The sequence below is a fragment of the Microcaecilia unicolor genome, chromosome 4, assembly GCF_901765095.1.
Source record: "Microcaecilia unicolor chromosome 4, aMicUni1.1, whole genome shotgun sequence".
Lineage (NCBI taxonomy): Eukaryota > Metazoa > Chordata > Amphibia > Gymnophiona > Siphonopidae > Microcaecilia > Microcaecilia unicolor.
The window spans coordinates 316033402-316057005 of NC_044034.1; the positions used below are offsets into that span (position 1 = coordinate 316033402).

Genomic DNA, 23604 nt, shown 5'->3' on the forward strand with positions numbered 1-23604 from the left:
ATGGATTTTCCTGCTCTCTGTGGTTACTGCCTCCAGCCCAGCCTCAGCGTGTTCCTGTCTCCAGCCCAGCCTCAGCGTGTTCCTGTCTCCAGCCCAACCTCTGTGTTCTCACCTCCAGGTCCTGATTCGTCAGCCCTGCTCCCAAGGACTTTTTTCAGAGCCACCTCCAGGTCCTGATCTGTCAAGCTTGCCCCCAAGGGCTCTTTTCGGAGCCACCTCTAGGTTCTGATCCGTCATGCCTGCCCCCCCCCCCCCCAAGGGCTCTTTTCAGAGCCACCCACTGGTCCTCCTCCTCTTGATCCTGTCTCCTAGGGATACCCTCTGTCTCTGCTAGCCCAGTTTTCCCAGGGGTGTTTTGCCTGCCGTCTGTTGGGGCCACTAAGCCTTCGGGTCTCTGTGTTCCCCATTGCGGCCCAACAGCCCACCAACCTAGAATTGTAACACCACATAGGATCAGACCTCCCTGTCTGCCCTTTCTTCCAAATGTGCAATTGTTGGAGCTGCTGCCTCTGATTTATTTATTTATATTTTATTTGTTATATTTGTATCCCACCTTTTCCCACTTATTAGTAGGCTCAAAGTGGCTTACATAGTTCCGGAGAGGTGGTTACAGGCTCTGGTGTGAACAAATACAGTATAGGGGTACTATTACAGTGACAAGTACAGTAAAGAAGTATTGGTAAATAGGTTGGGGTTAGGTTAGGTTAGGGTGTGATCATGTGCCGGGGTTGAAAACTGTCTGTTTCCTGATAAAAAAGACATATTTCATTATTCGGGTGTTTACGTTAGATACTGTGGGGTATGCCTTCTTGAACAGGTGAGTTTTTAGTTTTTTTCATTATCAATAGAAATTAAACAAAATAAAACATGGAAAAGAAAATAAGATGATACCTTTTTTATTCGACATAACTTAATACATTTCTTGATTAGCTTTCGAAGGTTGCCCTTCTTTGTCAGATCGTACATTTCAGGCGTTTTGGTAGAGAATTCCAGAGCTGTGTGCAAAATGCTACATGATCATCAAGACTTCAGGCGATCTTTAAAGACTTATCTGTTTTGTCGGGCCTATCCTACTGCTGCTACTCATTAGACTCTGCTTTGTACTGATTCAGAGGACAATTTTATTACATATTACTTTGTTTCTTATTTTACACATGTACCCCTCCCTTACCTGACCCTATTTATTATTGTCTTGTAAGCCACATTGAGCCTGCTTGTGTGTGGGAAAATGTGGGATACAAATGCTGCAAATAAATAAATAAATAAATATGTAAGAGAAACTTGACTCGTATGTTGATTTATACTTCAGGTTTTTACAACTTGGGAAGTGAAGAGTTAAGTATGTTCTGGCTGATTCAATTGTGTTTCTAATTGGTAAGTTGATTAGTTCAGACATATAGCTCGGAGCTAGACCATGTATTATTCTGTGAAAAAAGGTACAAATCTTGAAGGCGATACGTTCCTTGATTGGTAGCCAGTGTAGTTTTTCATGGAGGGGTTTTACGCTTTCAAATTTAGATTTTCCATAGATAAGCCTGGCTGCCGTATTCTGAGCAGTCTGTAGTTTCCTTAGGGTTTGTTCCCCGAGTTTCTACATTGTGTGGAACATTTTCTTTGTAATGGTGGTGGCCTGGTTCTTTTTTTTTTTTTTTAATATCTTGATTAAGTCAAGGTATCAGGACTATCCACATAGGGTGCCCATCAAATGCGGTGCACCCTGTTCCATCAGTCATATTGGTACATACAAATCAAAACTGTTTATCATGTATACATTACAAGGAATACATCACCCTTGACTCATTGTTTTAACGTTAGTTACCCCCCTCCCCCCTCTGTGGCTTGGCTCTTTAGTGTTAGGTTGCTGTCAATAATAATGCTGAGGATTTTCAAGTTATCTGAGATTGGAAGAATGTGTTCCAGGGTATGTATGGCTGTGGGGTAGTTTATAAAATGTTGAGATGAAAGAATAAGGCAGTGTGTTTTTTCTTTATTGAGTTTTAGTTTGACTGCCATAGCCCAGGTATCCATTAGGCTTAGACTGTTTTTTATTATATTGGTGATTTCTGAAAGGTTCGATTTGAAAGGTATGTATATTGTGACATCATCCGCATACAGAAAAGGGTTAAGGCCTTGATTGAAAAGAGACTTGGCTAAGGGGTCATCATTAGGTTGAAAAGGATGGGTGAGAGAGGTGATCCCTGAGGTACTCTGCAGTCAGTTTCCCAGGGTGGAGAGATGTTGGAGTTTGACTTTACTTGATAAGACCCTGTGGTTAGGAACCCCTTGATCTATTTGAGTATATTCCCTCCAATTCCTATCCTGTCGAGTATACTTACTAGTATATTGTGGTCTACCATATCGAATGCGCTAGACATGTCGAATTGAAGTAGGAGAATGTTTTTACCTAGTGCAATTTCTTGCTTGAATTTGGCAAGGAGAGATACCAGTACAGTTTCTGTACTATGGAGGGGTCTGAAACCGGATTGTGATTCATGAAGTATTGAGAATTTGTCGATATACTCTGTGAGTTGTTTAGCTACGATACTTTCCATCAATTTGGTTGTCAATAGGATGGATGCCACAGGACGATAGTTGGTGATATCATTTGATAACAAACAGGCTCTTTCCTGTTCTGCTACTGGGCTGGGTTAACCCTTCTACCCACCCAGAGCATTTCTCATGCTCTAGTTAATGATTTTATCCATAACAACATACCTAAATAATCCCTCCCCCCCCCACCCCCACTGCTAGAGCTTGCAGCAGCCATTTTACAATAGTTGCCATGACGGGTAGGAGTGAGTGGGCTTTGTTCCTACCCATAGGAACCCACTGGACCACCAGGTATTTACACATAGGATTGGGGGGCCTAAGGGGGTGTGCGGTGGGAGGGCCTCAGTCAGCACTTAACTATGTGTGGAGTGGGAGGGAGGGAGGATCAGGGTTGCAGGGAAGGGACAGCAAGGCAACTAGTGCCGCAACCCATAAGTACGTAAGTACATAAGTAATGCCACACTGGGAAAAGACCAAGGGTCCATCGAGCCCAGCATCCTGTCCACGACAGCAGCCAATCCAGGCCAAGGCCACCTGGCAAGCTTCTCAAATGTACAAACATTCTATACATTCTATACATCACCGCGGAGACCCAGGCAAAGGTATCGGCCTGCTTATCCGACATTGCTGCCTGGATGTCCAACCGCCACCTGAAACTGAACATGTCCAAGACCGAGCTTATCATCTTTCCACCAAAACCCACTTCTCCTCTTCCTCCACTTTCTATCTCAGTTGATAACACCCTCATCCTCCCTGTCTCATCTGCCCGCAACCTCGGAGTCATCTTTGACTCCTCTCTCTCCTTCTCTGTGCATATCCAGCAGATAGCCAAGACCTGTCGCGTCTTCCTCTTTAACATCAGCAAAATTCGCCCTTTCCTCTCTGAACACACCACCCGAACTTTCGTCCACACTCTCATTACCTCTCGCCTGGACTACAGCAACTTACTCCTCACCGGCCTCCCGCTTAGCCATCTATCCCCCCTTCAATCTGTTCAGAACTCTGCTGCACGTCTCATATTCCGCCAGAACCGACATACTCATATCACCCCTCTCCTCAAGTCACTTCACTGGCTTCCGATCAGATACCGCATTCAATTCAAGCTTCTCCTTCTTACCTACAAATGCACACCGGTGCCGGAAAGAATATTTGAAGCGGGGGAGTCGGAGAAACTAAACAAATTCTCTGTAACCTTGGAGGATGTAATGGGTCAGTTCAGCAAGCTGAAGAGTAGTAAATCACCGGGACCTGATGGTATTCATCCCAGAGTATTAATAGAACTAAAAAATGAACTTGCGGAGCTACTGTTAGAAATATGCAATCTGTCCCTAAAATCGAGTGTAGTACCGGAAGACTGGAGGGTAGCCAATGTTACTCCGATTTTTAAGAAGGGTTCCAGAGGAGATCCGGGAAATTATAGACCGGTGAGTCTGACGTCGGTGCCGGGCAAGATGGTGGAGGCTATTATTAAGAATAAAATTGCAGAGCATATACAAAAACATGGACTGATGAGACAAAGTCAGCACGGATTTAGTGAAGGGAAGTCTTGCCTCACCAATCTAATGCATTTTTTTGAGGGGGTAAGCAAACATGTGGACAATGGGGAGCCGGTTGATATTGTATATCTGGATTTTCAGAAGGCGTTTGACAAAGTGCCGCACGAAAGACTCCTGAAGAAATTGCAGAGTCATGGAATCGGAGGTAGGGTATTATTATGGATTAAGAACTGGTTGAAAGATAGGAAGCAGAGAGTAGGATTGCGTGGCCAGTATTCTCAGTGGAGGAGGGTAGTTAGTGGGGTCCCGCAGGGGTCTGTGCTGGGTCCGTTGCTTTTTAATGTATTTATAAATGACCTAGAGATGGGAATAACTAGTGAGGTAATTAAATTCGCCGATGACACAAAATTATTCAGGGTCGTCAAGTCGCAGGAGGAATGTGAACGATTACAGGAGGACCTTGCGAGACTGGGAGAATGGGCGTGCAAGTGGCAGATGAAGTTCAATGTTGACAAGTGCAAAGTGATGCATGTGGGTAAGAGGAACCCGAATTATAGCTACGTCTTGCAAGGTTCCGCGTTAGGAGTTACGGATCAAGAAAGGGATCTGGGTGTCGTCGTCGATGATACGCTGAAACCTTCTGCTCAGTGTGCTGCTGCGGCTAGGAAAGCGAATAGAATGTTGGGTGTTATTAGGAAGGGTATGGAGTCCAGGTGTGCGGATGTTATAATGCCGTTGTATCGCTCCATGGTGCGACCGCACCTGGAGTATTGTGTTCAGTACTGGTCTCCGTATCTCAAAAAAGATATAGTAGAATTGGAAAAGGTACAGCGAAGGGCGACGAAAATGATAGTGGGGATGGGACGACTTTCCTATGAAGAGAGGCTGAGAAGGCTAGGGCTTTTCAGCTTGGAGAAGAGACGGCTGAGGGGAGATATGATAGAAGTGTATAAAATAATGAGTGGAATGGATCGGGTGGATGTGAAGCGACTGTTCACGCTATCCAAAAATACTAGGACTAGAGGGCATGAGTTGAAGCTACAGTGTGGTAAATTTAAAATGAATCGGAGAAAATTTTTCTTCACCCAACGTGTAATTAGACTCTGGAATTCGTTGCCGGAGAACGTGGTACGGGCGGTTAGCTTGACGGAGTTTAAAAAGGGGTTAGATAGATTCCTAAAGGACAAGTCCATAGACCGCTATTAAATGGACTTGGAAAAATTCCGCATTTTTAGGTATAACTTGTCTGGAATGTTTTTACGTTTGGGGAGCGTGCCAGGTGCCCTTGACCTGGATTGGCCACTGTCGGTGACAGGATGCTGGGCTAGATGGACCTTTGGTCTTTCCCAGTATGGCACTACTTATGTACTTATCTTTCTACCCTCATCTCCCCTTGCGTTCCCGCCCGTAACCTCCGTTCACAGGATAAATCCCTCCTCTCAGTACCCTTCTCCACCACCGCCAACTCCAGGCTCCGCTCATTCTGCCTCGCCTCACCCTATGCTTGGAACAACCTTCCTGAGCCCTTACGCCAAGCCCTCTCCCTGCCCGTCTTCAAGTCTTTGCTTAAAGCCCACCTCTTCAATGCTGCGTTCGGCACCTAACCCTTACCGTTCAGTGACTCCAGACTGCCCCAATTTGGCTGCCCCTATCGGACCGACCGTTCACTTGTCTATTAGATTGTAAGCTCTTTGAGCAGGGACTGTCTCTCTTTGTTAAATTGTACAGCGCTGCGTAACCCTAGTAGCGCTCTAGAAATGTTAAGTAGTAGTAGTAGTACATGTTATTCCTGGAATTGTGGATTTTTCCCAAGTCCATTTATTAGTGGTTTATGGACTTGTCCTTTAGGAAACCCAGAAGCTAACCGGGCACCGGCCAATATTCTGCTGGTGCCCAGTTAGCTTTGCGGCTAAAGTTAGGACAGTCTTTTTTACTGACCTAACTTTAGTTGTTTACCTAACTGGTTAGCAGTCTGAATATGGCTGCAAACCGGTTAGGTCCTGGCTCCTCCCATAGACCGTCCCAGCACAAACTGGACAGTGCAAGAACGGTCTGTGGTGATATTCAGCTTTACTGTCTGGTTGAGTGCCGCTAAATTATCACCACTTAGTCGGTCAGAAGTGAATTAAATACTTTGAATATCAGGTAGAAAGACATCTATTAAGTAATTAGTACCAAAATAGGATCACAAAAACTTCATGCACCCAATTCTGTTAGATTAGTGAGAGTGGGTCATCTTGAAAGGCAAGAAAAGAGGTGTTTGGAGCCGAGACTTCTATTCTCCTCTCTGCTCCATAGCATCACATGATCCCTTGACACCTATATTTATAGGGACTCAAATGTAAACTGGGTATGTAGTCAAATTAAACCTGCTGGCCTTAGCTGGTAACAGCAGCTCTGGTATTAATGGCCATTCTAATCTCTTTAGAGAGTGTCTCAGAAAAACTTCTTCAAATGATCAGCATCAAAATGCACAAACTTGTTCCCCCACAAATTTAAGAAAACATTTACATGGAGCCCTGAGAAAATAAGTTGCATCAGACTCTAAGACTTGGGAGAGGTGTAACTTCCAATAAGCACTTCCTAGTGGCTGGGTCTCCTTAGACAAATCAGGATCAAGGCACAGGATTTGAATTTAAGATGACTTCCTCATAGCACAGTGATTTTGTCACCAGAGCATGCTGCCTTCACACAGCTCCTGTAAATCACATTATCTTTTCCAAACATAGACCAGTTCAGAAAACCAGTTCTCACTATTACCTTCACCCAGCAACCTCTTGCACTGAGCATCGTGGGTTCGACAAAATCCTTTGTAACAGTAGTGCTCTGTTGACGAGCAAGGGTACCCATCGTGGAGATAGAAATCAGACGGGCACTCCTTAGACTTTCCACTGCAGTATTCGGGAAGGTCACATTCATGAAGTGATTTTCTGCAGACTGTCCCCTTTGGAGCAAACTAGTAGAAGGAGACAAGAAACAGATTACTGTAACATTTAAGCAATTGCATTACTGAGCAGGGCAGCATCACCAACTTGATAGCATTACTACTGCTATGAACAATAACTTTCCATCAACATTGCTAGGATTTCTAAGCATTATGTGGCCTAGTGGTTAGGGTGGTGGACTTTTGGTCCTGAGGAACTGAGTTTGATTCCCACTTCAGGCACAGGCAGCTCCTTGTGACTCCGGGCAAGTCACTTAACCCTCCATTGCCCCATGTAAGCCGCATTGAGCCTGCCATGAGTGGGAAAACGCGGGGTACAAATGTAACAAAAATAAAAAAAATAATACCAGCATGGCCAATAATGAATATTCCTTTTATAAACAATAGTACCAAGAATTTTTTCTCTCTCTATAAAACTGTAAAAGTAAGGTTGTTATATATTTTTTGTCTTTTGCTTTGGTGGAGTGAATTTTTTGCTTTGAGACTACACACTGTTCTCTCTTGTGTGACTTCTTCAATGATAGCTCTTTTCTTGTATTGCCTCTAGTTTTTTTTAAATAAAAAAAACCTTGTTGAATTTTAAAAAATATCACCAAGAATTTGAGCTGTTCTGCATACTACAGCTTACCAAAGATCACAGGAAGCAAGGTCATATTTCTTTCCATTTTGTTCAGCTTACACCTATGGTCAGCGTTAGAAGTGGGCAAACAGGGCAATTGCCCTGGGTTCCCATGTCACTGGGGGCCCCAAACCTACATGAAGTTGTAAGAGGTACAATCTGCAAGCAAGGTTTAGGACCTCCTCCCTAGGTCTGCCCTGGGCCTCATCATGTCTAGCACTGGCCCTGATTGCACCTTACACACTTCTTTACTCCAGGGAGAACGGCCTCATGCTTAAAAGTATGCACAGTGCAATCAGGGTACATACTTGTAAGCAACTTTAGAGTAGGCAGTTCAGAGGAGGATTTCAGGTGGAGCATGGGTGGAGCTGCAGTTTATGTGCATACTTTATGTCGCGTCCGCTGCTCCCTCCGGCGCCTCCGTTGTGGGGGGCGGGAACCAGCGTCCACTGCGGCGGGGAGCCGAGGCCCGCCGCGGTGATGGCCGCTCGGCCCGGGGCCGAGGCCAGAGGCTGGCGATTGCGGCCGCCGGTCTCTCGGTCGCCGGTTGTGGGGGCAGTGTTTGCGCTGGGGGAGGAGGCGTGCCCGGGCGCGTTGGCCGGCGTCCTTGTCTCTCCCGGGCGCGGGGGTTTGGAGCTCCGCCTCTGAGGTGCTGGATTGGGCGGACAGAGCCAATCAGAAGGGCTCTGTCAATAGCCAGGCTCGGGTTGGTTGGCTATACCTGCGGGGGCGGGGCAGCTGATGCTGTGCAGTACTTAAGGAAGAGACTGAGTTTGAACTTTGCTTCCGGTTCTGTTCCCGAGGCCTGTTTCCTGTGGTTCCTGTGTTCCTCTGCGTTCCTCATTCTTCTGGTTTTGACCTTTGGACTGTTCCTGGTTTTCCCTGCTCGCTGCCTGCCTCGACCTCTTGCCAGATCTTGACTTCGTTGTCTGCTGCCTGCCCTGAACTTTGCCCGTTATTGGATGTTCACGTTCTCCATCTGCCCTCTGCTCTCCTGGTCCCTGTCCGGGTCAGCTCGGCACCCCGCGGTTCCTGAAGTCCCGTTGACCGCCTGCAGCTGGGGGCTCAACCCTTGGTGAACGGCGGTCGCCGCAGGTGAAGACTTGGGGTTGCTCGGCTGTTCCTTAAGCTCCCTCGGGGCCTTACGGGACCTAAGGGCTCACCGTCCTTGCACATAAGACACTTTACATGTGAAAATTTACACCTGCTGACAAGAAGGCACATCCCTGGATTCTATATATGGTGCCCAAATTTGGGTGCTGATCCAAGATGAATGCATAACTTAATTGGATAACGAGCCATTAAAGAGCAATAATTGGATGCTGACATCAATTAGGATTTGTGTGCACATCTGGCTATGTGCTATTCTAAAATGCTGGGTGCCCAATTCCCATAGTGCATAACCTAAAAGGGGGCATGGCCATAGGAGGGGCATGGGTGGGTCAGGAGCAGTCCAAAAATTTGGACACGGTGTTATAGAATATGGGGGATCCACACCCAACTTGCACGCAAGGACTTATACCAGGTTTCAGCTGACATAAGTCTGGCGCCCAGATTTGCGCTTGGGAGTCTGCTCTAAGTGCTATTCTATAATAGCCGCGCACCCTTTATAGAAAAGCACTTAACTGATTTTCTTTCTGGTGCCGAATTTTGAACACCATTTATAGAATTCCCCCCATGCCTCCAGCTTCAATGTAGGTGCTATTTATGCAGAATTTGTGCCACCAGTAAGACACACAGAGGTGTATTTTCAAAGCACTTAGACTTACACAGTTACGCGGTAATCGATGGAACTTTGTGAGTCTAAGTGCTGTGAAAATGAGCCTCATAGGCACCTATGCATCTTTATAAAATAGGCTGAAACAAAACACTTTCTCCACCTCCAAACCTAGTCACCCTGTTATGAAATTACCTGACACATCACACAGCAATCTCCAACAAAACAGGCTGCCCCTCTTTCCAGTGTACAGGTTGCAGGATCACAGCATGAACAATCCTAGAGGAAAAGAGAATGTACTTTCTTCTGAAATCCAAGGAATCTATAGAATATTGTAGATTCCTCTTTACAAAGGAATTACAAAACGCCTAACCAGTTGTTTGTGATACATTTTGACCTAAAAAGGGAAGGTAGGCGGAGCCTGATTTATCTACAGAAAGGAAGACAAAAAGCAGTCAATTGCATTTCTTCTCTCTCATCAAGGGGCTCTCACCCTTTGTGTTGCTCTCTGTAAGACACACTACTTCTGTGGTCATACAATAATTTAAGAAGAAGCACCTCGGAACTTTCTCAAGCACATGATGCATGAGGAATATGTTTGATATACAGAGCAAGCTATAATAACGAGGGTGAGCTGTTCTTCCCCATCTCCACTGGGGAGAAAAACAAGGAATGCCCATATTTAGGCACCTAGGACCAGATTCTATATATGATGCTTTAAAAATCCATGTGGAAAACATTTCTGCCTAAGCTATTCTATAAGATTTAGGTGCAGTATATAGAATATGCTTAGTTGATATCCCAGCGCCTAAAACTACACGCTTCCATTTACACCAATGAAAACATAGCATAAATCCTCATACATAGATTTACACAGACTGGGCCATATTCTCTAACAACGCGAATAAATTTTGGAATGCCTATGAAATGCCCATTTCCTCGCCCATAGCCCTGACCCTTTTGAACTGGACGCATTAGAATTTAGGTGCAGTCAACTACAGAATATGCTTACTGAGTTGTGCACATAAATTCTAATTATTGCCAATTAGTGCTCATTATTACTTGTTAGGTGCTCTTAACAACGCTAATTAGCTTTAGTCAATTAAGTTAGGCATGTTGTTATGGAATACACTTAGATTTCAGCGTAGAATGCTAGGTACTCTAGAGAGCACTTACCTGGAGTCTATAGAATATTAACATTATAGGTTAAATATAAATGTATAATTTAGGCATGACCACTCATATAAGCTAAAGAGCTAGGGAAAATGCTTGTACCTAGATTGATAAAACACATGCATAAATTACAATTTATGCATGTGACTGTGTGCCCCCCTCGCACTATATCCAGACAATACTCAAATGTATGCGCACCTGCAAACTATGTTCCTTCGCATTTAAGTGCCATTTAATGGAATATGTAGCTGGAATATTGGCATAGGTCAGTATTCTGATGATTTACATGCATTCTTGATGCCTAAATGTTGGCACCTTCTTTACAACATGGAAGAATAGGGGCTAGACATTATGAAGAACTTAAGAGCAGTCCAAACATACAGAAGAATCTCCCCCATTGCAGATTTTAAAAGCAGATTGTATAAACATTTTTCTAGGAAGGTTTAGGTGCAGTAGATATGGCCTGGAGGAATCTGAGGGCTAGATTTCCTATATTAGGCCAACTCGCTCAAAATGGTGGTCTTAATAATGTTATGCAAGATGAGGAACAACAATTAGTACTAACATGTTCTGCGACACAGTCACAATCTTCTCCTTCATCCAGAACCCCATTGCCACAGCGAGCCTTCCTGTAGGGTTCACGGAGCATGGGAAAGTCCAACAGGCAGTTTCCACTCTCATGCCAAAGGAACTCCTTAAAGTACTCGATGCTGCAATTACTAAAACTCTTTGTATCTGTTTCACTTTAAAAAAATAAATGATGGCACCACATTAATACAAAAAATTTAAAAAATATATATATAAAAGGTTGTGTTTATCCATGCATTATTTCTACACAGACTTTTAATTAGTACGAAGGGCAGGTTTTTTTTTTCTTAGGGTCTGATTCACTAAAGGGTCAATTTTCAGCCAATAAGAGTTCCCTTGCTGCATGTGCTTTAATCCTTAGTCTTTAAACAAAGGAAGAGTTTTCCAAGCTACTTGTGCTCTGTTTCACAGCCTCTGACCAATAGAAAGAGCTCTCCCAGTTGTCTGTGCTCCCTTCCACAGCCTATATCCAATATAAGAGTTCTCCTAACTGTGCCACCTTTCATCACCTCAAGCCAATCGATGACCTCTCCTCTCCCAGTTACTTGTGTACCTTTCCACAGACTCTTACTAAACGAAAAAGCATTTCCCATTCTCCAACTGCTCCAGTGGTCTCTAAAAGAACTTACACACTCCCCTAGCCTTTTCCACCCCTGTTTCTGATGTTTATTTAAATTATTCTGTACTATTTAGAATAAGGGATAAGGGGTCTAGAAGGAATAAAAACCTTGCACAGAAAATAACATATAATAATATGAACTGAAAAATAGAGGTCAAGACTGAATTCCCCCTCCCACTTACATTACCCTGGTATCCATTATACATATGCTTGACGCACATGAACACATCTTATTAGAATCATCATGGCGGATGCCCAAGTTGTGTGCGAGGAAGTGTGCAAAGATTGGCACAAATGTCTCAATAGTCCTTGATGGAGGATACTAAACACAGAAAGAAAACAAAAGGTTATCAATTATGATAGATGTTGTTTCTGATATTGACTAAACAAAAAGCTGTGAACAGCAGCTAACAGTAATAATGAAGCAAAAACGTGGAGGGGCATTTTCGAACAGGGACGACCATCTCTAAGGATGGTGCCAAGGGGCGGGGCATTACTTATTATCGAAACAAGATGGGTGTCCATTTTTCATTTCGATAATACAGTCGGGGACGCCCAAATCTCAACATTTAGGTCGACCTAAGAGATGGTCGACCTAAATGGTGAGATCGTGAGATCGTCAAACTTAGAGATGGGCGACCTTGGTTTTCGGCGATAATGGAAACCGAGGACGCCCATCTCAAAAACGACAAAATCCAAGGCATTTGGTCGTGGGAGGAACCAGCATTCATAGTGCACTGGTCCCCCTCACATGCCAGGACACCAACCGGGCACCCTAGGGGGCACTGCAGTGGACTTCAGAAATTGCTGCCAGGTGCATAGCTCCCTTACCTTGTGGGCTGAGCCCCCCAAAACCCACTCCCCACAACTGTACACCACTACCATACCCTTAGGGATGAAGGGGGCACCTAGATGTGGGTACAGTGGGTTTCTGGTGGGTTTTGGAGGGCTCACATTTACCACCACAAGTGTAACAGGATGGGCCTGGGTCCGCCTGCCTGAAGTGTACTGCACCCACTATAAATTGCTCCAGGGACCTGCATACTGCTGTCAGGGAGCTGGTTATGACATTTGAGGCTGGCATAGAGGCTGGAAAAAAATGTTTTTTAATTTTTTTTTTGGGTGGGAGGGGGTTGGTGACCACTGGGGGAGTAAGGGGAGGTCATCCCCGATTCCCTCCAGTGGTCAGTTTGGGCTCCTTTTCGAAGCTTGGTCGTGAAAAAAAATGGACCAAGTAAAGTCGGCCAAATGCTCATCAGGGATGCCCTTCTTTTTTCCATTATCGGCCGAGGACACCCATCTCTTAAGCACGCCCCCGTCCCGCCTTCGGTACGCTGCCGACACGCCCCCATGAACTTTGGTCATCCCTGCAATGGAAAGCAGTTGAGGACGCCCAAAATCGGCTTTAGATTACGCTGATTTGGGCGACCCTGAGAGAAGGATGCCATCTCCCGATTTGTGTCGAAAGATGGGCGCCCTTCTCTTTCGAAAATGCCCCTGATAGTAACATAGTAGATGATGGCAGATAAAGACCGTCCAGTCTGCCCAATAAGATATCATATGTAATGAGTTTATGATGTGATACTTCATATGTATACCTGATCTTTATTTGTCCTTGCTATTTTCAGGGCATAGACTGTAGAAGTCTGTCCAGCACTGTCCTTGTTCTAAATTTCTGAAGTTCTCAAAGCCCCTGAAAAGCTCCACTCCAGCCCATCCAAATCTATTCAGCCACAATCAGGGCAGAGACCTTAGAAGTCTTGCCCAGCATTAGCTTTGCTTCCCAATTAGCTTGTTGCTACCTATACAACAATACCTATAAAACAATAAAACAGCTCCCAGTACCATGGCAATGCAACTGAGTCTAGGGATTTGGTTCTTTCATAGTCTGTTCAATTCCCTAGTCCATCAGCAGATGCTTAACACTCTGCTATACCAGAAACACAGATTGTTCAAATGAGAATAAGATTGGCACAAACCTTGCGCCTCTAGTTCAGGTGGTTGAGAGAGTCTGATTTATTCTGATTATCCAAAGCAAAATGCAAGAGGAATATAACACTAAACGAGCAGATCACTGAGATCTTTATGCACACACCCCAAGCATGCAGTAATGCATGGCTAAGCCACATATCTTACAGACAGTGAATTAGCTGAATATATCTAAAGTCTGGGCCCTGCCATTAAACCATCCATGTTTTTAGGCATCTGACTCCAGAAAGTTAGTATACCGCATTGTGGCTCCCATTCAACTTTAAACATACAGGAGGCAATTCTGTAACAGAGCATCACCATTTGGTTGTGCTAATGCAGAAAAGAGAGCCTAACAAAGGATGCGCCACAGTGGTCGTCATTGATGTAGGCATATGTGTGCACCATCCGCACAGTAATTATTTTTCTTAATTTTTTATGATGAGCATGTCAGGGGTAGAGAGTGGGCTTTCCTGTGCTAACCAGTTAGTGTATTTACATTTCCATGCACTAACTGGTAAGCACAGGGTTAACATGGGAGCCACGAGGCGGTAAGTGCTCACATGGTAATTTTTTTAAACAGTCTTTTTACGGCTGTGATAAAAATGGGTTTAGCAAATGGGAAAGACCCATGTAAGGGCACCCTATGGCCAATACGTACCGCAGCTTAGTAAAGGGACCACTAAGTGTGTACTACCCCTATTAAACAATGGCACATATACGTGTAATTGCTGTAAGCGAATTCTAGCTTGTCAGCATCAATCTGCCGCTATTTAGGCACTAACATTTATGACTTGTCTATGGCCGGCGTACATGTCAGCGCCTAAATGTGGGTAAAAAACCAGGAGTCCCAGAGACTGGATCACAGTGAAGATGAACCAAATTTTATTAAACAGTATATTGACTCGACACAACGTTGTGTTTCGGCCAAGAGGCCTACATCAGGAGTCTAAACACTTGAGTAGAGAACAATGACGATGATCCAGAGTTAGCAATTCAATTGCACAGCTCAGATGCTCACGCGAGTGATCCGGCTAATGCTTTAGAACAAAGGCCTTTTTTAAGACCATTACAATACAGACTGCATTTTCCAGCATTGCTAACTCTGGTTCATCATCATTGTTCTCTACCCAAGTATTTAGACTCCTGATGTAGGCCTCTTGGCTGAAACACAATGTTGTGTCGAGTCAATATACTGTTTAATAAAATTTGGTTCATCTTCACTGTGATCCAGTCTCTGGGACTCCTGGTTTTTTACCCACTTCTTTGTTGTTTTGTGATTATCCGTGGGACTTCTTCGAGTTCTCCACGTTTGTGGATTCTCTACTAGCGCCTAAATGTGACAATCTATTTGCATAGGGGGCATTTTATATATGGTACAGAAAAGTCAGAGCACTATTCTATAAACAGCGCTCCAGGTTGAGCGCCATTTATAGAATAACACTTAGACCTGATTCCACACTGAAAGTTAGGCACTGGTATTTTTGCCAGCTGGAACCTGGCGTAAATAGTGCCTAACTCCTGGCATTTGTGCATGGAAATAGCGTTATTCTATAACCCCGTGAGCAAGTTTTTGGAATGTCCCTTTCCCTCAGCTGGTCACACCCCCTTTTAATTGTATGCTAGGATATTTAGACGTGCGAAGTTATAGCATAGTGTGCAGGCAGATGCATGTGCAAATCCCAATTATTACCAATTAACTATAATAATTACCATCATTAATTGCTAGTTAATGGCTCATTAGCTAATTAAGATAGATTCACATCTTGGATCCGCGTCTAACTTTCAGCACTGAAAAGCCATTATGGAGTCTGGTATTTATATTCCCAATTTATTTACATCATGTATTTTTAATGTTCATAAACAAAGAGCTCCTTTTACAAATTGGTGCTACCGAATAGCGGTGCAATGAATGCGAAGAAGCCCATTCAGTTCCCATGGGCTTCTTCGTATTCAGCAAACTCTAAGTGATAGCGCCATTTTGTAAAAGGAGCCCAAAGTGTGAACTTTGTTTAATACAGAATATGGACCAATTTAAAAAAGCTTTGAAAACTCATTTTTTTTCTTCAGGATTTTGGTTCCTCTGATGTATGATATTTTAATACTATGTCAATTTTAATCTGCAGTATGTTTTATTTTCAGAATAACATATCAATTTTTGTATAGTTTGTTGAGCAAAGAAATAATTTTTATTGTTCGGTCCCTTTATATTTTGTCTGTGATTTGTTCCTCACTTAGACTTTTATAGATATAGAGGGTTATAAAGTTTTATTATTAATTTATAGAAAATATTTAAAATAAAAGAAACATATGGAAAAGTCTGCAACATACCACAACAATGGCTCCACCAGAACCAGAACACACTTTTCCAAAAGTTGTTGTCCCCAGAGATTTAACATCTTTGCTAGAACTAAGTCAGAGAAAAATCTTGGTCATGTATACAATGAAGCAAAATATATACTGTAATAAGCTTTATTTTGCTGTAAAATCTCTAGTAGGAATGACAGGAAGGTTGGATATTGAACTGTTGGCGATGCTTTGATAATCTGAGAAACTGTAGCTTTGCCTTCAGCCTTCAAGCTTCCCTACCTGTTCCTTAAGGAGGTAATTTTGTAACAGCTCGCCTATGTGAGAAGGCAAAATAGGCACTTATGTGTCTTCATCAAATACTAGCACAAACTCTGCAGAAATCATGCCAGATTTGACGGTGTGGATATTACACCTGTTTTACAACAGGTGTAAATGTACATGTGTACAATACACGTAATAACTCCTGCTTTGCCCAAATTTCTCCCCTAATTGTGACCTAACTGCATAAGAGCATATTTAGCATTTTATATGCAAAATTAGTTTATAAAATTATCCTCTAAGTGCAAAGACCCTTTCCTTCCCCCATCCCTCAGTATCTGTAAATATATCAACATTCTTACATTATTAGATAAGCAATATCATGCTTTTGATGAGGGATAAGATGTGCCTTTTTCCACTTTATAAATCTGATTAGCATGTCGTCCACTGACCCTTCTGTAGATACTTTATCTTCTGTTGTCCAGATCTCCAGCCCACGTAATATGATATGCAGATTAAGTGGGGTGTATATCTGCAAACAAAAAACCCCCCCTAAAATCAACAAATAATATTTACAGTGATCCTCCATGTAACATGTTAAGGTAAGCTGCAAGTTTCACGTTCAGTGTAAAGGGGCGTGAGGTGAGCAGGACATGGGAAGTGAGGTCATTAAAAAAATGTAAAACTTCCCAGAAGTGCTTCAGGATGGGCAGCAAAGGGATGGGAACTACAAAACCTGTGCCTGTACATTATGTTGTTGACTAGGAAAAAGCCTGATTAAGACAAATCCCAGGGGCACATAGAGATCAAATGACTTGCTGAGACTCAAGCAGATCATTGTGGGCAATGTATCAACACATATAAAAGCCCCAAATTCTCTTTACATAGTCATACCAGAACTGAAAAAAGTGCATAGCAGTTGGACAACTTCAGAAAGTCTGTTTATGGTAAAACTCAAGATTCAACAAAATACGCAGAAGGCTCAAACTTTATGATCTCAGGCCTCCATGGAATAAGGGAAATAAAAATCTCTACTTACTGTGTTGAGATAACTGATCATCTGAACCATTTTGGTTGTTATTCCTTCTGTATCCTCACCCATAACTTGGTACTATAAAAAAATAGATAATAGATGCACAGGGTTTCTGCTATGCAAATGATCATGCCGTAAGAGAAAAGTTATTCTCCTTTGGTGATGTGCAACCCAATATTCAAAGGTCTTTAAAATGATTTAACTAGGAAAGAGAGGCTCATGCCTGGTTAAATCAGCTACTGCCACTGAATATTAGCACTGACAGTTGTAGCATAATCCGATTAGTGCCAGGCTGGTCCGGGGCAGAGTTGGAACTGAAACAGAAGTGATCAGGGAACCACAGATATTCAATGCTGATACATGTATAGCTAACTGGCATGTTGGACATCATATAAACAGTTCTAATTATACCTGGTTAACTATCTGGACCAAGGAGCTTTTATGACAGGAGATGGCATAGAATCAAGAAGTTAAAGGCTTTTCCCCCGCACAGCTGCCATTTTGTGTGACCCCAAACATTCACAGATGCTATTGAGGTTTATGACCACCTATGTCATTTTTTTTTAATTTGAAGCTTTTTTTTATTTGAAAGCTCCCCATATGTAACTCAAGGTTTTTATTTTAACCTCTATGGGGGTCCTGGGGCTTGAGACACAGTCCTGCCTTGGGTGCAGGTGCTCCGTAGTGGCTGATTTGTTTTTAGAGCCGCCACAGGCTTGACGTTTGTAGGGGTTAGCTTTAAGAAAGGTCCCGGATCTACCTGAGCCTTGGGGTCAAGTTATGGGGACTCCCGCAGCTCCAAAAACAAGTGGTCCAGAACTCAGCTGCACGATTGGTGTCTTTTTGGATGGTATTTTATAGTAATTTTTTAAAGGTTATTTAAGTAGTGGAGGAGACTTCTTTTTGGATGGTATTTTATAAAGGAACATATGCAGGATGGGACAATCATGGCTATTTTAGTGAAAGTTAGAATTGGGGCCTAAGCTAAAAGTTAACATGAGTTTACTATTTTTTCCTTTATTTTTCTCCTTGCATATTTCTGCTCTGAAGAAAGCTTCCCAAAGGCACAGAAAGCATATTATGTACTAAATGTTTGGTTGTTTAGGTTAGAACATCTTCATGCACACCAGACAAGATCCACAATCTCTGTGCCTGTGTGACCTTTCATGCCTACTCTGCCTGGTGTCTACAGCTATGTGGACTTGGAGAGCCTTTTGAGCTGTAGCCTATAACCTGTCTTGTTGCTGATCGGTGATTGCTGTGTGACCGGTTCCTGCATCTGATTACTTCTCCTGTTTGCAATAATAGGTATATTGTATGATTGTTACCTGATTTCTATATGTGTGTGTGTGTGATCTCTGTAGCATTTTTGCCTGAGTCATAAGGAAATGCATAAGAACTACGTTTTACTGCCAGCAGCTGCTTTTATAAAATAGCATCCCAGCTGCAGTTCCAAATGTGGGCAAATGCCAAAGTACACATTTACTAACTGTCCGTTTAGTATAAATGTGGGCGTGCACTCCTATATTTTCATTACCACCTCTTCCCTTGTGTTGCCCAAACTACTCATTCCCAGAATATTTACATAAGATGTGTGTATCTTGTTGCTGCTGCTTACTTATATGTGTGTAACATACTACTACACAAGTTTACAAAAGGCCTTTTCTACATGTTAGACAGACTTTACATGTGTATACATCTGAATAAAATTATTCTCTTCCTGCCCACATAATCCAAGCACTTTTATAACCATTTCTGTTTTAAGTATATATATGTCTCACCCATCTAATTGTGTCTTCAAACTAAATTAGCATAATTACATGAATACAATGGTCAATAACACATGGAGGGTACGTCATCATACCTGGGTTTAGAAATTCAACTATGGCTGTTTCACAGGTTTCACTTCAGCTGAGTTCTGTTTAGTTTATGACATTTTATGCAGGTTGAGAAAGGAGAGAAAATTAAAATAAGATTGATTTTACTCACCATCTCCTTGCTTAGAATCAAATATAATTCCAGAAATTTGGGTAGGCGAAGCACAGATTCTTTTACCTGGAGAACACAAGCCCAGGACACTGTTTAAATTTAGACTTTTTTACCGTATAATGCTTGTGTTTTCTGATCTCACACAGTCTTTTACAAGAAAGGTTCAAAACTCAACTTCTCAGATGAACTGCTCTTAGCCTTCAACCTCTCCTTTTTGGCACCTTTTTGGCTACATCTAGAACAGCTAGTTCAGGGGTGTGGCCTCCCACAAACACCTTGAGATAAAAGCTGCTGTTTCTGAAGAGACATTTCAAGTGAGAGAAAGGTGGGCCTGGCATGTCAGTTAATTGCTGAGGCAAGCACTAATACAGCTAGGGGCCTAGTTATCAATGTGGGTTACCATTAAGACATGTTATTTTACCACTAACTTGTGCTATTTTATGCAACGAGACCTAGTTACTAATAACTGAAGTTAACAGTAACATAGCATGCCTTAACAGTAGCCCACATCAATCACTATACCCATTATAGAATATTTTTGCCAATCTGAATCTCTCTAAAAGTTTTATGAGATAATGTTGGAAAAAGAAGACCCTGCCTTTAAAGGTCCTTCTCCTTCATCTACTATGTTTAAAGTATTCAACAGAATGTGTTTTTAATAAAGCACTGTCACATGGGAATTTAAGAATGGCTAACAATTCCCTCCAATTAAAGTTATGCATGGGGACAATGGGAAATCCGTGGGGATGATGAGAGGACAATAGCAATATGATGGGAATGGGGTGGGGATGGAAAAGAATTGACTGGGGATGGGGACCAGATTATGTCACTTTGCACACCTCTACCATCCTCCCTCTAAGTTGTGGATAGAAAGTCATGCTTACCCTTTTAGGCTGGATGTAGACCATGGATTTTTGCAGTTTTATTTGTTCATCTTCTGGATCCAAGTCATGTAATTCAGAAGCATTTTTCTCTGGAAACTTGGTCTTTACTTCATAGATCAAGTGCTGGAATGTACTGGAAGACTCCAGGGGCTTTATAATATAACTGGTATTCTCCAGTTGTAGCAAACCCCTGCCATTTTCACAGAAACACAAAATAATATAATGCCACATATTGATTGTAAGACCCACTGCTTTGCCCACTTTCCCTTTCTACCTTATTACCACATATTTCACTTGACCTCATGGTTTACCTTTTCTTCCCTCTAGCTTAGGATCCTCTGTACTTACTGAAATCTCCAAGGGTAGCAGAACACCTTTTATGGTTAGGAGACCAAACTAACATTCACTCCTGTCCCCCAAGCTCCTTAGTTTAGTTGCTGATGCTATGCGAGGCAAAAGGGTGGCTGGGTCATGCTTCCAGTGACCTATCACATTCTGTGGCCTATGAGTCTCTTTCCCTTTCTGCCCCTACTTCTTTTGTTGGGAGACTGCTCCATGCAACCACCACACTTTCTGTTCTGTTAGTCATGAGTCTATACTCATCCAATCTCATACCATGACCTGTTTTGTCTAGAACACCCTTGTGAGGGAGTGTATGGTATAGGAAAGAGTACTCCCTCACTGATGATACAGTTCAGCCACCTTGGTTGGTGGCGCTAGTCTGCCAAGGCTGAAGCTGATGCCGAGTCAGAGGGGTGGGGCTCAGCTCAGGCCAGGAGGGTGTTAAAGCCCTGAGCCAGTGAGAGAGACGGAGGCTCGATGCAGAGGTTTCCAGGAGGGAGGTCCAGAGAGGAGAGGACTCCACTGCAAACTGAGCTGCAGTAGCTGAGTATACAACCAGGGAAGTGGTGTAGCTCAGGCTTCATTGGTACAAGAGCTGTGTGGGAAGATTGGCAAGGTAGGAGACACCTTGAGTTACGTTCCAAAAACACTTGTTTTGATGTGAATAGATAATGTGTTGAGCTAGGCTGGGAGCTAGCCCTATTTAGAGACTGGACTTGTGCTGAATGAAAGCCTGTGAAGTAACAGGGGGCACATGGTGTTTCAAATAATAAAATATTTTCCCTTTTTCTTGCAAACCCTGTGTGTTTGACTGAGTTTGTGCCCGATTCAAGCTACACCCTTGACCACATTACCACAGTCCTATCCAGTGAAAAAGATCTGCTCTTTTTACATTATAGCAAATGTAGGAAATGACAGCAAAGACTGTATGGCCTATCCAGTCTGCCCGTCCATATCAATTCCTAAATTCTACAATCTTTTTCTCTCCCTCAGAAAGCCTCTATGCTTGTCTCATTCTTTCTTGAATTCAGAGTCTTCATCTCCACTGGGAGGCCAGTCCACATAACCATCACCCTTTCCACAAATAAATATTTTCTTAGATTATTCCTGAGTGTATTCTCTATTACCTTCATCCTATGCCCCCTCGTTCCAGAGCTTCTTTTCAGTTGAAAGAGACTTGCTACCTGTGCATTTATGCCACAGAGATATTTAAATATCAAATGTACCCTCTCCTGTCTTTCTTACAAAGTATATATATTGAGATTTTTAAGTCTGTCCCCATATGCTTCATGGTGAAGACCATTGACTATTTTAGTAGCTGCCTTCTGGACCAACTCCATCTTGTTCATCTTTTTAAAGATGTGATTTCTAGGACTGCATACAGTGCTCCGAATGAGGTCTCATCTGATACAGAGGCACTATTACCTCCGTCTTCCTGCTGGCCATTTCTTTCCTTATGCATCCAAGCATCTTTATGGCTTTTGCCATTCTCCTATTAGAGTTCCTCTATCATTCTCTTCCCCACTCTCCCACTCTACTCTAGAAAGACCATATTTACCTTTGAGAGTATTCGATACCATAAAAGGATTTAAATAAAAAGCCAAAACAAAATTACTATGGGCTATTGAAAGAAAATCTAAACCTACTAATCCACCAGGCAAAGTATTAACACCTATATATGCTCAGATCAAATAACTCCCAGCAAGTGAAAATGAGGCCTTTCAGTTTTGCAGGAAAAAGGTGCATCTGGCAGTTACTTTCTGTAACTATTTTTCAAAAAGGATTTATAACAGGAAGAGCTTTTGAAGAAAATGTTGAAGAAGTGAATAGTGTTCAGGATAGACAAGGAGCTTGAAACTGTACTCTCTTCCTTTGAGAATGTTCCTTTGAGAATGTTCCTAGCAGCAGCGAGGAATATAATTCCACATTTGCAGAAAATAAAATTCATACAGCTGAACACTGCCCCCCCCCCCCCCCCTGAATAATCAAAGCATTTAACCAGCCAGGATTGGCACCTAGCCAGTTAAACGCCTCATAACCGGCTATATTCAGCAGGAGATAGCAGGCTATCTCCCGCAGAATATCACCAATTAGCAGCTAGCCACTAACCGGCTATCAGCCGATTTTCAGAACCACTTTAGCGGCTATACTGTGAATACATGGGATATCTTTGGCCGGTTGAACATAACTGGCTAAGTCTGAATATCAACTTAGAAACAGAAACATGACAGCAGATAAAGGCCAAATGGCCCATCCAGTCTGCCCATCCTCTGTATCCCCTAACTCTTCCTTTTCCTACGCGATCCCACATGCTTATCCCATGCCTTTTTAAATTCTGACACAGTCCTCGACTCTACAACCTCCACCGGGAGGCCATTCCATGCTTCCACCACCCTTTCTGTGAAATAATATCTTCTTAGATTACTCCTAAGCCTATTCCCTCTTAACTTCATTGCATGCCCCCTCGCTCCAGAGCTTTCCTTCAGTTGAAAAAGGCTCACTTCCTGTACATTAATGCCCTTGAGATATTTAAACTTCTCTATCATATCTCCTCTCTCCCTCCTCTCTTCCAGCATATATATGTTAAGGTTCATAAGCCTGTCCCTATATCTTTTGTGTTCAAGATTGCTTACTAATTTTGTAGCTGCCCTCTGGACTGACTCCATCCTGTTTATATCATTTTGTAGGTGCGGTCTCCAGAACTGCACACAGTACTCTAAATGAGGCCTCCCCAGAGACTTATACAATGGCACTATCACAAATAAACTGGATATTCAATGCTGATCACTGGAAACAGCTCGGCATTGAATATCCAGGTTTAGCGCTGACCACGGGAGATAGCCGGGCTAACTCCTGCGGTCTGAATATCGTCCCCAATGTATTTATATATAATTTTTTCTTGTACAGCCAATTCTAAGGAGCCAGCCAGAAGAGAGATATTACCTGAGTCCAGAGCAAGTTCTAAGTGTTACAAAAGAATTTGGGATATCAGCAATAACACCTTGGTAAAAGCAATTAGTCTATAAAAATCAAGAAAGAGAAAGTGGTAGTTACATGTCTGAGTGCAAAAGTGGGTCTTATTCCTATGATTTCTTCCTTTTTTAACTCAATGTA

At 42.8% G+C, this 23604-nt stretch overlaps 1 protein-coding gene across 1 annotated transcript in view; it reads right to left on the reverse strand.

The window, feature by feature from the left end:
• LOC115469333 (disintegrin and metalloproteinase domain-containing protein 9-like) overlaps positions 1-23604 on the reverse strand; it is a 114555-nt gene that overhangs the window by 56324 nt on the left and 34627 nt on the right. The window contains exons 6-15 of the mRNA XM_030201856.1: positions 23434-23510; positions 20149-20338; positions 19265-19330; positions 17282-17353; positions 16605-16774; positions 16006-16084; positions 11889-12028; positions 11065-11242; positions 9522-9605; positions 6807-7002 (exon numbers count right to left, since the gene is read on the reverse strand). Coding sequence (XP_030057716.1) covers positions 6807-7002; positions 9522-9605; positions 11065-11242; positions 11889-12028; positions 16006-16084; positions 16605-16774; positions 17282-17353; positions 19265-19330; positions 20149-20338; positions 23434-23510 — 1252 coding nt within the window. The remainder of the gene's footprint in view (positions 1-6806; positions 7003-9521; positions 9606-11064; positions 11243-11888; positions 12029-16005; positions 16085-16604; positions 16775-17281; positions 17354-19264; positions 19331-20148; positions 20339-23433; positions 23511-23604) is intronic.